General features: G+C 43.8%; 1 protein-coding gene across 1 annotated transcript in view; it reads right to left on the bottom strand.

Annotated features, from left to right (window-relative positions):
• Nucleotides 1-7,274, bottom strand: part of Ets98B (DNA-binding protein Ets98B) — a 33,917-nt gene extending 26,643 nt beyond the window's left edge. Inside the window, exon 1 of the mRNA XM_066741882.1 lies at nucleotides 6,945-7,274. Within this exon, the coding sequence (XP_066597979.1) occupies nucleotides 6,945-6,980 (36 nt within the window). The 5' untranslated portion in view covers nucleotides 6,981-7,274. The remainder of the gene's footprint in view (nucleotides 1-6,944) is intronic.
• Nucleotides 7,275-15,363: the final 8,089 nt, after the last annotated feature.

Below are 15,363 nucleotides of genomic sequence, written 5' to 3' on the forward strand. Positions count from 1 at the left end.
CGTTAGTGTTTATCGTGATATAACGGTGGTCCGACATTTCTGAAATGCGCCGTTTCACAGACGATGTCACGGGAGAATTTCTCGCTTTACACGAGAGACGGGGGAAAAAATCGGCCGGGTGAAAGTAAGAGCTGGAGCCTAATGAAATATGTGGATCGAGGATGAAACGCTGGAATCTTGTGGACCGATCAATATTTCTCTTCGTCTTTATCGTGTTTACAAACAAACTCGAAAGTTGATCGAATAAATTGCTTAAAATTCGTGTAGCGATAATTTCGTGTAATTTTAAAATGTGGAAGGCTAATAGGCTAGAAAAGAAATTCGACGTAACTGCGAAATTTTCCATTAAATAAATTGTATAGAAAGAAAATATATGGAACAACGAGGAAAGGTTGTAGCGGTCATTTCTGAAAATCATTCGCCGTCGGAAAATTGTTGTGCCTCTCACGAAGCTTATTCAGCAGCAATCGACCGCAGTGAGGGATGTAACAAATGAATTAAACCCTTGGAATCGTTCCGTATAGAAGTTGCAAAGCGTATAGTATCGGAAAAATAAGTTTCAACTGTCGATAAGTATAATGGATAGCGTGGGTAAGGGATAGGTCGGATTAGGTTAGGTTAGAGGCCGATTGATCTTGCATCTCTTGCATCAAGGTACGCGCTGCAGGAGTGGAAGAGAGCAGCGGCGGCGTATCGCGTGTGGTGGAATCTCAATTACTTCGAAATTCTCTCGGTTTGGAGCTGACGCATTCTTTGCGAGAAAAGGGGTCGTCGAATCCCTCGACGAGAAGCTGAGAAGCGCATCTGCAGGCAGGATCCGCGGGTTAACGCCGTAACGCGCGGGCGCGCGCGCGCTCACCGGTAACGCAAGCACGCGGAGAGGCCCAAGCTTGAGCGACAAGACAAAGAATATGGCGTAATGGCCGCTGTAAATTTCAACTTGCGCAGTCCGAAACACACGGTTTGTCTACGAAATTCATTCCAACCTTCGTCTCGCTACTTTATGACCTAACCTCACCTCCCCCCTCTCCGACTTTTCTTCAGAAAACTAATTCCAAGCTTGACCGATAGGCCGCGCGCTCGTTCTTCAGGACGGCTCGTGTTTATTCAATAAACAGAAGAAATATCCATCAAATATATCGCCTCCGAGACTGGTTTCGCAATCTCCGTCATTGTTCTTCGCTATTTATTAATTCTCTAAGGCGAGATCTGTTATTTGTTTAAATTTTTCTCCTCTTCCTAGCAATTCCGTTTTGTATGGAAAAGACAATAGGCGCGGTATTATAATAGCAGAGTACGCGCGAGGCGAGCCGAGTGGAAATCACCGCGGGCGGAAAAGCGTTGGATGCGTAGCAGAAGCATTAATTACGCTCAATGCTGTTTCCGATAATTCACCTCGTCCTTCGAGGAGAAAATTAACGCGTCGCGTACCTTGAAAAATATTGTCCGTTCTATACGCGCGAGAGGCTATCGGATCTCTCGCGTGCTGCGGCGCCTATTCCATCAGCGAGAATATGGAATTGGAGGGAAAGGGGAGGAAGGGTGAACCAGAGAAGAAGAACAGAGAGAGAGAGAGAGAGAGAGAAAAGCGAGATTACGTGAGTCCAGTCGCTCCCGTCTAGCAATTTCTCACAATCGCCGTCTGCAAACTCGCCGCACCGATCGACAAGCCTACTTGTTTGTTATCGAAGCCGCCTACACACGTGCGAGAATTCTTCCAACTCCGCTCCATTATACTCACTCTTATATCTAACCTCAAAAACTATTATTGCTTTATTGCACCATGCTCGATCGCTTCATTATTTTCTCATTTCAATATTTTTTTCTATCCATTTCCAAAATACCAAAACATTCATGACGTAATTTCACTTTTTTCCCCACATTGTTTTAATCCAATCGTCCAATGGTACCCGATACAAATGACAAGATGGCGAGGCTTGATCGGTATATGTATATATATATATATACCATGTGATCTGCTTTAGCGATTCGATTGTTGTGATACGTATAAATAGCAATAATGGTACCGAGAGAAGGGGTTGGTGGTAAGGGGAGAAAAAATGGCGGACAATGGCAAGTGAGGCCATGTATCGTTGAAGGAGCGTGCGTTATCGGTATTTCTCAAGGAATTTTCCTCGTTCTAGACAATAAGCAATTATGGTTCGCGGCGCGTTCACTTTCCAGCCGCAATCGTCTCGGGATCGCCTTTCGAAAATCTGCGCGATTTGCGTCAACACTGGCCACCCACGTGCGCCATTGGTCGTCCGCTCCGTGATTAATGGACCTGATTTTCGATCGATCCTGATCTTAGATTCCTGGTTGACCGGGACTATCAATTTGGTCTCCCATAGCATATATACTATTCTGCAAAACTTCCAAAAACCAACTGAATTTTGCTCTTTTTGCTCACGGTTTGTGTTAACTCTTAGAAGATCACTACGACGCTGGAAAGAGTCATGTCTATAATATTGCAAAACTTGATTTTCTATGTGACGGATAGACAAGTCCGATTGGTGTAATTATTACGTTAAAATATTTTTCTCAGAAAACATGCTCCTCCCTAAAAACTATTCTCTTACGGTCAGATATGATGTCAGAGTGATGATGATTTCATTGGCGTGAATCAATAAAGCTGTATGCAAAGTCATTTTTCTCTTATGGAGTAAACATATGAAAGAAGCACTATATGTCTCTCTCATTGCTGTATTCTTTTGGCTTCTCACTTTTTCGTAAATTTACAGTACTTTAAAGTACTCTCGCACAGATTTTACTATTTTACTTCTCCAAGTCGTGATGGAGAGTTACGTTGACTTTCCGCCAGGAGGAAAGAGCGCAGTGACCTACCGCAACTTTCACAGCTGCCTAGCTGAGGTCAGCAACTCGTGTCGAAGGTCAAGACACGCCTGAAAAACGCCACGATCAAAAACAGTTTGGTAATCGATTCTAATTGCACGCTGCCATATTGCCAGTTTTCTAACTCTTGAGATTTAGTAGCTCACGCGGGTCTAGCAAATAAATATATACGAGTCGGTATAGATACCCGATGATGGCTGCCCATGTACGCAATTATATTCTTACAAAAGAGAGATTCTCGCCAAATGACATTTTCTCTTCAAGTTAAATTGGAGTTTTCATTCTGCCCGAAAAATAAGCTCTTAATCCGGAGAGAGACGATTACCTCGTGTTTGGCTAGAAATCTTGAAATTGAAAAATTGTTTGCTTACTTGAGAATTTAAAGGAAGAGAGGTAAGAGTTTATAATGGACGTACGCTAATTGGTCTCAGATCAGCTTTTGTAAGGCAGCAGAGGACAAAGGGGATCAGGGAGCAAAGATCCCTCGAGATTCTTGGAAAACGAGAAAGGCCACTTTGCCCCCTCATTTTCCCTGTCTCTTGTTTTCTCGCTATAGGAATAATTAATTATTCGATAAAATCAGTTCTTACTTTTTCAATCGAAACTCGTTTAGTGGACGAAAAATGACGTCTAAAAATTTCTCCGTTTTAAGAGAGTTTGTTTGAAGTGGCGGAGGATTGGAGCGGTGTCCACGGACCAATGAGATTACGGATTGGAGAAGGGGCAGCAAAATGGGTTTGGGAGGTTTGTACCGGCCGATGACGTCAATCGGTAGGTGCGCGCTTGTATATAGCGAAAAAGAGCGAGGCGAGAGAGGTGGCACGCGGGTGCGGAGTGCGGACGACGACTGGTCTGCTCCGGGGAGCAATTATAACGAGGTTGCTATCCTCGCGAACGAGGAGACAAGGAACACGACGAGACAGTACAACGGGCTACCACGCCCTCGCTAATGTGCGACGGCATTTCGAATCTGAGCCTGGCAAGGACGTCAACTTGCGCCCGCGCAACTCACAAAGAACTATGACCTTCCCCCCTCCCTTCATTCGCTTCCCACCCCGAAAACCATTGCGCGTGAGCAAGCGAGCTACCCAACCTAACCTCAACTTATCTCGCAGCGCCCAAATAACCCTTTCCCGCGCAAAATCCCCTTCGAGATATCCGCCTATATCGTCGATTATTTGCGAATAATGGATGATCGATCGTCGATCCTCCTATCGGGATCCTCGAAAAAAAAGGGCGAGTCGAGATACGGTGGATATTTTCATTTCTCGCATTAAGATAGTCCTTTATCTCAAGTGTAGGTCGCAGCGAGCATTCGTAGCTATATACTATTTATTTATACTGTACGGTATAATCTGCGATAGCGAAAGCTTTTTTCGTCGGTCGCGACGAGTAATTGGAAAAAGTCGTTCGACGCGAGATTTGCAGGACGGCAAAAGCGACGGCAGGATTCTACGTTGTCGCTGTCCTTGGCGGCTCGGGGATAAAGGCTAAAGGCTTTAATACCAAAAAGGCGAATCGTAAATTCGAAGGGCCCGCGCGTAAGGTACCCCGGTTGATTTCACCAAAGCGAAACTCCCCCAGCCAAGCGTACACACTCCGCTTAAAGTATGCGCACTTTAACGCCTAACCTATAAGCTTCGATGTACCATTTCCCCACCCTTTTCCCATTTTACGTCGATTTTATTGTATTACACTTTGTACGCCAACCTTTCTTACCATCGAAAATTACCATTTAAACTCCATTCTCCCCAATGCCAAATAAAAAATCGTCGATAATGCTGGGTAGTCGAGGGGAAAAAATTAAGTAAACAGTAAATATCGCGTCTATTGACGTTTCGCGCAAAAGAGAAAATTTCACCTATCGATTTAGTCGAAGAAAAGATTACGCTTTTTTCACTCTGTCTTATATATATAGTAATGCAATAAACCGAGAGGAGGGCGATTTGAAAATTTCAGTTTGTCGCAAATTATTTTGTGTTTACGATATAGTTAGAATATCGTTTGCTCGGACAAAAAGTAGTAGCGTTTTATAGTGGGTCATTTGAAAAATGTTTACGAGGACACGGTAGAGTGGCAAAGTATTTGGAAAATTTAGTTGTATTGGTATATTGGAGCTGGCGATTTGGTTGGAGCCTGCTAGAACGATAAGCGAACGCGCGCCTCTTCGATCTTGGATGTTTTTACCGCGAAATTTTCCATCACGTACCGACCGAGTGAATTTCTCGCCACTGACAGCACCGAGGTTTTAGTGGTAGTAGATTCGAAAGTTAGCCTTCCGTACGAACGAGTCACCACACAGCTCGTGTCTTTCTACAACAGGGCCGTATCTACTGCACCTGACGCAAAACTGCGCTAAACGCATCGAAGAAATGAGCAACAGGATAATCCTCCGGATTTGCCTTTCAATCTTCATCCTTGCCCGAATAAGTTTTCCACGCGAGACAAACTCTCCACCAAATTCACGCGAAAATCCATTTCTCTTTGCACAGCCTTCGTCCCATTTGCAAACTTTATTCGCAAATGCGGTATTATGAAAATTTCTGCAATAACTTATGAGAGAAGCTATAATTACACTATTTTTTTATTTCCTTTGGTATATAAATCTTCATTGGCAACTCGCATCGATTTGTAATTCAGAGATCGTACGGAATGAACGAGCTACTTGCAATCCCAGTCATCGGTACGTATCGGTATTATCATAAAATTGTTTACCTCAAAGTTTATAATTGACCAAGAGTACCAGAATCTAATTTATTGGATTAATAAAAAAAAAAAAAAAAAATAGTGGAAGAGATCCAAGAAGCGTTAGCAATTCAGAATATCGTCATTACCATAAATATCTCTTAGCTTTTACGATTCTCATCGGTGTTCTTGAGTATTATATAAGCAGGCTGAAAGTAAGGAAGAGAGAGAGAGAGAGGCAAAGAGATAGAGAGAAGAAAAAATAGCAGTCAGCAATTCGGCTGAAAAGTCATCGCGGGAATAGACGATTGTTAATTAACGGTTCGCGTTGCTATTCGAAGGAGCGGTCGATCCAGCATTGTACGTGCGAAATACACAAATGATTAGCGTGAAATTCTGCGAACCTATAAAGCTAATCCGTTAAGCGTGCAAAAGTGGAATCCCCCGAACGCGCGCGGGCGCGATTTCGCCTCGTCAAACGTGCCGGTGCGTAAAAAGTCCGAAACGCCGTTTGAAATTCCCCGCGCGGGGAAACAAAACCATCCCGTTAACTCTCTTTATACGCTCACGAGACTCCCCAACACTTACTATATCCATTACACTATTATTTCTAGCTCGTGCCGAGGCAGACTCTTCTCCAAAATCAACATTGCCAATCCCCACCAAACTATCAGTCGGAACCACGTACTTTGATTTTTCTTAAACGAGTACTAATATTTCTGCCAATCAATCGATATTGTTCTAAATGAATATTTTGTTTAAGGCAATCAATGTAATCTCTTGTTCTCTGGAACTCAATTTTTTTTTTTTTTTTTTTTTACAAAAATAATGCATGTTATTTGGAGGGATTGACTATTTGCACCGAATTAATTCTAGAAAATGTCTTATTAATAGTTGTAGTTTCCAATGATTCATCAAAAACTGATAATAACAAAATTGAGTAATATGCTCAAACGCGAATGGAACAAACGTGATCTGACTCGTGATGCTGCTTTAAGGGAAAAACGATATCCCGTTAATTTCTCATTGACCAACTGTCGCTTGGGAAATACACTCGGGTACAATTATTACGGACGATCATCGAATGATCAAACTCGACACGATACAATTCTTCTTAAATTCTAATCTCTGATTCAAGTGAAAAAAGTTTAAAATGATGGATGAGACAAAACTAAAGAATTTTAGAAAATTATAACGCATGAGATAGGGGACTAAACATTTTAACCCTTCTTGCAAGATAATAAAATATTGTACAATTTAGGAAAGGGTGCGATAAGAGAAATGGAGAATTCTGGAAGTGAGATGATCTCGCTGTTCGGTCGAAGAGCTCGCATTTTGGGACAGTATATATGGCAAATCGGAGTGATGAAATAAAAGTATGTAAAATAAATTTGTCGAGGACTCACCGTTTCCACCAAATCGAAACCTCCTCCGTATACCATTTCGGCGAATCTCGTTGGTTACGCGTGTCACTTAGCCTCGGTGCTCCTTTTTCGCGAATCTCGTCACTCTCTCGACTGGTCAGCCGAGAGAAGAGGAGAGAAACTCAGTGAAAACGGGAGAAACGGGGAAGCGAGGGAATAGAAGAATAAACGGGTAAACTAAGTTTTTGTAAAACAGAAGAGACGCAAAGGGATATGAATAAACTAAAAATTTCACTCCACCTCCACCTCCTCCCTCCCCGTTTTGGATAAGAAATTTCGATAAGCGAGTAGAACCTCCGGTACTCCGAGGTTCCCCTGCCGCGCGCAACTGACTGACTGACTAACTAACTGACTACGAATGCGATCCGCGAGCCACGTTGGTTCGCGGTACCTCACGAGCCTACCCGAGCGACAACCGAGCCCTGCCGATCCCACTCAACCGCACTGGCGACCTACTAAACTGTCGTTCGCGCATGCGCTCTTCTTCAAACATCGACGCACTCCTCTTTATCCTAAATCGTTTCTATCATTTTACATCTAATTCGTCGCCTTCAAAATTTATCAAAAATATCTTGTATACTACCTTCAAGTACCCGTAAGCCACTCGAACCATTTCTCCTAAATTTTTCCCACACCCCCGCCCTGGATTGCAAGTAACATTGAGAGACAATTGCCAAAGTCATCCGGTTTTTACTTATAAACTCAGTAGAACGCTGTTTTTCATTTTTTTTAACACGAGTGCTTGTTCTGACTTAAAATTTTAAGTAGGATTTTGGTTTGCAATAAAAATTTAAAGTCGGGGGATGTTTTTGACGAGACGTTGGATGGTAATGTGCATATTCCTCGGCGGTGAGTTTAAGAAGCGAGTCGGTACCAGCGAATGGAGCGACCTACTAAGGATGCTCGCGCGTGCGCAGTATCCCTGCTCCTTTTAACCTCCGATACAGCCGTCGCGTGGTTTTTCTCGCCTATCATCCCTAGATTTATCAAATAACGGAGAGTCCGACATACCTTCGGCTCACTCAGACACAATTGCAATCTCCTCTCATTGTTCTTTAGCCATGCTAAATTTTCCTCACCATCTTCATTCTCCCATCTCTCTTATTCCCTCTCCTATAACTACCACTATCATTCTTCTCGTCATAGACGTTTTGCGAGAGATCAAATATCCATGAAAATTAAGCGTATCGAGCTCTCCGTTAAAGGTCTCAGCGTTGGTGAACCTGCAATTAAAATTCAAAATTTTATCTAGTCTGTAAAAGACTTTCTTAAAATTTAATACGCGAAAAAATGTTGGGAGAGGAAAATCGATCGGTATAACAAAAGTATTGTGTATGTGTGTGCACGCTTATCGCAAAATTGGATAATTCGACGAGCGTCTCTCTGTGTGCATGGATTCGGCCGGTGACAATTTATGGGATCGCACTTGGCGTACGAGCATTCTTCTGGCAATGCACAATCGGCAGCCTTGATCCGGCGGCAAATACCTGGTGCGCGTAACGCGCTACGAAACCGATTTAACGATCTGCGCAACACGGAGCACGCACAGCTATTCGCGCGTGGGCGATTAGCCACCGATTAGATCCGCTCCCGAAGCAAAAATACGCACAATAGTCCTTTGTGACTTATGGCGTTTGCACGTCCAAGGCGCCGTAGTCTATCACTCCCCGCCATTTCGCAATGAATTCCAAGCTTATCGATTTTCCGGATGTATCTCTGGTACCCCTTCGTGTATCGATTTTGCCGTCCTAAATGAAAATGATCCGTGACCGATTTCTTTTCCACATACCTTATTTCATCCCGACTCGAGATCGGCACGGAAAAAATCACACCTGCATTCATTCATCGCATCTTTCGCTCAAATATTCGACGCGTATACTCGGTTTTTATTTTTGGCTGCATCATGGAACGTTATTGTCCCTTTGAGGTAAATTTGAAAAGAAAGGGAAGAGAGGCAGGGATAAAAGAAGCAAAATCGCGAAACAAAAGGTTCGCGCTTTTGTAGAATGTACGTGCATTACTTTAAATCGCCTCGTCGTAACGGTCGAATAATCTGGTGACGCTGTCGTATTAGTTACGCCGAGAAAAAATGTTATATTACCAAACGAAACATAATTGACTAAAGCTATACGAGGTTGTTTTGTCGTACTATGACAGACTACATGTCTGTAGTTACGCTGGTAAATTAGCACGTCGCTAGTTAAAGGTTAATTACACAAGAGCTTCTTGTGATAAACATTAAATGTGCAAAATAATTATATGAATTTCAATGTGTAAATTATTGTACAGAGAGTATTTATATATATATATAAACTTTTCATTTCATTACTCAACTGCCCGCTACTAGATTTTATCTAAATTTGCCAGAGCTTTGCAAAGTACGAAAGAGAATATGCACATTAATTTTTGTTCTCTCCCCAGTATTGAACTCTGGTCCCAGGACATTTTTAATCGAACACTATATAGCAAAAATATACATATAACTCTCTTTTGTTCCTTACACATTTAAACTTTCCCATTGGAATAAGCAGCGCTCGGTTGAATCTTTCACTTCGCTCTCGAGCGGGAAAGCCCCCTATATGCCTATACAATGTAACGCCGTTGAGCTATAGCCTGTATATTTACGGAGCAACAAATATACATATATAGATAGAATTTATACGTAGCTGTAATACATGCATAAACGTATTGTTTGGTTCAGCTGGTCGCGAGAAGCGGAGACTTCGATGGAGAGTTTCGTAACGAGCGAGGTCGACGAACATTCGCAAATGCCGGTGATTTGAACGCGTCTAAACAGCCAGCAAGGACGATTAAGCAGAGATAAAAGGAGAGCCCGGCGATATATTTTATCGTACTCGAGCCTCTCCAACTCTCCAAGGCGCTGCGGAATCAATAGGCCTGCTGCATGGGAAATTGAATTATATATCCATCTATACGGCTGATCCGTTCCATGCAAATTGCGTCACTAGATCGGAATAGCGATATTATCCAACCCATCCCTTCCCCTTCCTCGTATATATATATATATATATGTATATAGAGAATCCTTCCAAATTTTTCACCTGTGACAACATTTAACGTCCTCCGAAGGATCGTCATTTTCTTTCGTCGCGCGATGATCGAGAAGGATTCCTTGCTGACGTATTTTCGAATCGTCCACTCCCACTACTTTTGTTCCCCCTAAGAATTGCGTCAACGGGCTCTGGGAGAATTCCTCTTGTGCAACTTATCGACGGTACTGCGTTGGACTGGCAAGATTATTTCCACCGATGTAGATCTTAATCTGCTTTCGTTGTTCAATTCTCCCAATGATGCTTGATCAATAATTTTGCACGGACCTGATAAGATCCCTTCTTATCGCACGACTTTGTAACGATATCACACGATCCCCTGAAATGAGAAGAAAGGCTAGATTATAGCTTAATATCTTGAAGAAATGCTCTTTTTACCGAAATCAAATTAAGTTCCAACGTAATAGGATACTTTTCGCTTAAAAAAACTGGTGATAAAAATTCATGCAGAAAGTTGAAAAGTTAAAAATAAAAAAGTCTTTTCTAATATGGTATTGTGGAGAGACGAAGAGATTATGTAAAAGTGAAAATTAATATACATCGTGGTAGAATAGAGCGAAGCGGAAGTGGAGTGGAAATGTTTTTACGAATGACGCATCGCTGAAATTTCTCCAAGAGGTTCGCGAACAGTTCGGCCGAGCGAGTCGGAGTAAAGGGAGTTGCACAATCGGTGGCTGACAATCTATTTTGCCGAGCAAAAATATACGCGCACAAATACAAAGATTAAAAAAACGTTTACAAAGCTTACATGGTCATGGTTGGATCAACCCAGTGATCTTTCCTAGTTGCGAAAGTTTTGCGTCCGGTTGGGACTCGGGAGAAAAACCACACAGTTTCCATTGACGTCATTGGCGCGACTTCGGCGGACCTGCAAAAATTCAATCTTACCCTCGTTGTTGACCCTGCTCGATTGGCTCGAATTCTTAATTAGCGGCTGCGCAGGTGTCGACCTATCGTCTATGATGGAAAATCGAACCAATTAGCCATCCGCGACCACGCCCACCTCTTTTCAATCGTCGAAAGTTGTTCTATAACTTATAGCGTGGTCCCGGTACCGCCCCCTCACCCCCACTCCCTTTCTTACCATAACTCAAAGTAATCCGTCGTTTGCATCATTCGGCTTTTTCCATGATTCATAGCTGGAGAAATGTCGCTGATCTTGTTTACCGTCTGTTTTTGCCAATCCAGAATACCATTATTAATTAGCAAAGAGATAAAATCATTTGATTATTTTTCAGCAAAAAATTTTCATTCCGAATCTTGTTTCCCAGGGTGGAAGGATAAATTACTACTCGAATTGCGTCAATGAGGCTGGGGAGGAGGGAGAGGATGAAGGGGATGACCGGGAACGGATTTGAATCTTTTTCTTTTGCAGCACTTCTCTCGATGTGTTTTGCAATGTGCAAAATCGTGTGAGATCTTTTAAATGAAAAATAAAAGCTCGCTGCTCCTCGTGCGAATCGTCGACTCATGTCGTTCAGCTGTGAGAAAGCTTGCCGAAAAAGTAGTGGGGGAGAGGGAGAGGGAAGGGACATTTACGTCGAAATAAAAAAAAAACATCTCCCCGATCCCCCAAGCAAATCCCGTTATGTTGAAGAAACAAATAAGAGATGTGAATTTGTCCCCATACTCCGGCCTCCCCTACTTTTCTTTCCACGCACATTGCCGCAAAGTGTCGAGCGAATATTTTTCTAACAGAGACAGTCGTAAACCCTTGAATTATCTCATAAAAGATTTTTTATCCCTCCCAGTACAACAAGCTCCAATGAGTCGATATAAAATGTGAATGGTACATATATATATGTAAGTATGTAGGAGAGAAGATAAATGAATGACTTTTTTGAATGAGCCTCTGTACATCAGTCAAGCGATATTATTGTTGAAGAGTAGTGGCGATAGAGGGTAAAGTAGAAGCAATCGGATCGTTGAGGAAATAAAAGAGGGTGAATTTCTCCTTATATGGGATCTGATATTTAGTTACTTGATAGATTAAATTTATGAGGATCGGGATGAAATATCTTGTCCTTGTAGTCTCGTAGCTCGAGCCTTTGAAGTAAAACTTTTTCGCTGCCGACACAACATTATCGAGTAATAATTGTCCACTGGAATCGAGTCGGTCCTGAAGATATCCCATTGTTCGAGGGATCTTGGCTCGAGATACCGAGTATTTTTCATCATCTGGCATCTTCGTAAGGTTCGCGTATTGCGACCACCCCGCGCTATCTCCCGTAAGGTCTCCCGGCCACTTTTAGGCCCTGTACACACTAGCTCGACGAAAACGATCTGCGCGACTGCGCACAAAAGTAGCTCCGCGAGCAGAAAAATAAACGAACAATGAGCCTTCCCGAAATCGCTGAAGGAATCTCTCAGCGGAAAGACAAATATTCCAGCGAGCATTCCACGATGCCTTACTACGTACATACGATGCAACAATTCGATCGAGCCGCGTAAACGGAGGAAGAGGGGGGAAATGAGGACTTTTTGTTCAATTTCATGATTTATGTCGAGTATACAACAGCAGCCTGCAAATTCCCACTGTGTCAACGGGTAAATTATAGCGCCGAGTATTATATTCCAGATTTTCCGCGAAGTCTGCCATAACATTGGCAATAAATATATCGCCATATTAGCCGATGTATACAAAAAAAAAACGAGCGAGCACACGAGTGCCTCGCCAAGGTAGGTACTTATTTATTTCGCACTCGCTACAATCGACGATAAAATTCACTGGAGAGAGATCTAGAAACGGTGCGAATCCCGATGTGGATTCCGAGTAATTAGAATAATTCACAGAGCTGTGCTTTGCCATTGAGATTTGATTCAGCATCAATATAGTGTGGCAGAAGTCGATTGTTTCGCAAGCATATATATATATATATATATATACATACGTACGGGGCGAGAAAGAAAAAGGATATGTACGACACATGCTGCCTCGTCCCGACGAGACTCGGTCTTCCGATGAAATTCGATGCTGCTTGTGTCTCCGATTATTTCGCTGATGCATAGACTAGGTTAGGTGCCGGGTTATACAGGGTCGTTGGGGAGGTTGGAGTTGTCCAGGGCTCACCCGGGAGTATAGTTTACGGATAGCGGTCGCGACGATGAAAGGTTTGGGAGAAATTCTGAAAAAGGCGCGAATCTTGGAGTCGCCGGTCGATTAATTAGAATCCAAGCGATAATGCGCCGGGCCGCGTTAAACGCTGGCAATGCTCGGGGGTACCGTAAAGGTTATAACGCGCCTTTACAATTCGTACCGTAACCTTTGCCAGGCACTTTCGCAACCTTTACGATACTTTCCGTGCCGGTTATATTTATCGCATAAATTAATGCCCCGCACTTTTCTCCGGCCGATTGATTTACGGAACGAAGGGAAACGAGCGCTTGTGTTTTAGTCCCCTCCCCCCCCCCCCCCCCCCACTCTGCTACAAGATCAGGGAAAAAATTCAGCAGGCCGCGCAGGACCTGAGCTTCGATAATTAATTCGCGCGCAGCTATTAATTCCTCCGCTACATTCTTACTTCTCTAATTTATCGTCCAATCGAATCGGCCAACTTGCGGACGACCGACTACCGAGCCGAAACGACAACGTTTACAAACAAGCGATTACCATACGAAAACTGCCTCCTCTAATTTCATTCGAGCAGCATCGAAAAAATACATTGGCTAAATAAACAGCTGCCTTTTAATGATGTCGATACTATATATATATATCAAAGGTACGTATTGTTTGCAATTTTTTGCAGGTACAATATTACAAGTGGTATAGACTTTTCATGGCTTCATGCACGGTTGACTCTTTTTCACCGTACCGTGCGAGATTGATTTGTGCGCCGCGCGAGCAGAAATTTTCCCAATAAATGATTTATCAGGACGTTTGAATGGCGTGATAAATATAGCGATACATGTTACAGCTGGAGGGTGAAGAAAACCTGCGGAGTAAGAATAAATAAATACATATGGGAGGAATTGGGACACGAGAGTGTGTCTCGATTGCACCGACGTTCTCTCACCATTATCCATTTACTATTTATCAAGGATTGTGTGTCGCTCGGGGTGATGTGTGATTTGCACGGAAAGGAGAGGGAGGTTTTCAGAGGGGAGGGGGACGCGGGGGACGGTAGAGAATAGTCAGTTTTGCAGAGTACGTATGTGCTACCGATCGGCGTCGTTGTGAGTCGATCTTAAAGGCGATCGGCGCTTATTGAGGAGCAGTTTGCCTCGAGGAGTGGGGGAGGGAGTAAAGACAGAGGGAGAGAGAGAGAGAGAGAGAGAGGGGGGAGAGGCTCTCTTAGCGTGCGTAAATATAGGGCACACCACGTAGCGAGTGCACCGCGGAGGGTGACCCTGATGACCTTAGGTACCTGGGGCTGCCGTGGATCCGAAGGGAGGATGGGTGGTGGAAGGTGGAGTGCGGGAGGGGGAGGAGGAAAGGGAAGAACAAGTCGCCGAGCTGGCGAACGAAGGAAAAACGAAGGCCACGAGGGTTGAGGAGGAGAAGGGGGCAGGCGAACAAAGACGAAAAACTCTGCGAAGAAAAGGACGTGGCGCGAGAGAAGAGCGCGGAGCGAAGGAAGCTGCGACGACTGCGACGAGCACTCGTGTGAGAAGGATGAGAAATTCGGGAAAGAGAGCTGAGAGATGCTCGAGAGTAGGGGCCGGTAGGATGAAAAACTCGGCTGAGGGAGAAGGGGATGAGAGAGTAAGGAGGGAGAAGGAAAGAAGGATGAAGAGAGGCGAATGATAGGCGGAGAGAAAGAGCTATAGTGCACTGCGCACTGGTATGAGAGAGAGAGAGAGAGAGAGAGCACCCGCTAAAGAGACGTACGTTCCCACACGAACCCCCCAAGATGCGTCCTGGCACGGTCGGACCCCCGATGCCCAGAAGCTGATAAAAACAGCTACAAAACTGCCTACCGGTGTTTTCTGCCTTTTGCTCCTGCATTACCCCGCCTGTCCCTCCTATCTCGCCACCTTATACTCCTCTTTCACTCTCCCTCCCGCCTTTCTCTCATTCTTTTGCCGTTTGCTTTTTTCTCGCCCCGTCGAATTAAAGAGAAGAGCGTGGCGCGAGAACTTTCGTATACGCTCCACCCTTTGCGTATTGCGTGCCGATGCGTTCCTCGAAATATTCATCTAATGACGGATATCTGGCTGCCGTCAATTCTCAGATAGATGCTTATCAACGTACGTACTGATTGCCGGGATCGTCAGGGCATACCTAAGACGGAACGGCAAATTAAGGCTATATACAGCAATCGGTAAGCACCAATAAGCGAGGAAATTATATTATATAGCTATGCGCAACGGGTCGTTCGGACGAAAAGTTA

The sequence above is a fragment of the Prorops nasuta genome, unplaced genomic scaffold (genome assembly GCF_024137725.1).
Source record: "Prorops nasuta isolate Cenicafe-Biocafe unplaced genomic scaffold, Cenicafe_Pnas_1.2 PNAS00027, whole genome shotgun sequence".
Taxonomy (NCBI): Eukaryota; Metazoa; Arthropoda; class Insecta; order Hymenoptera; family Bethylidae; genus Prorops; species Prorops nasuta.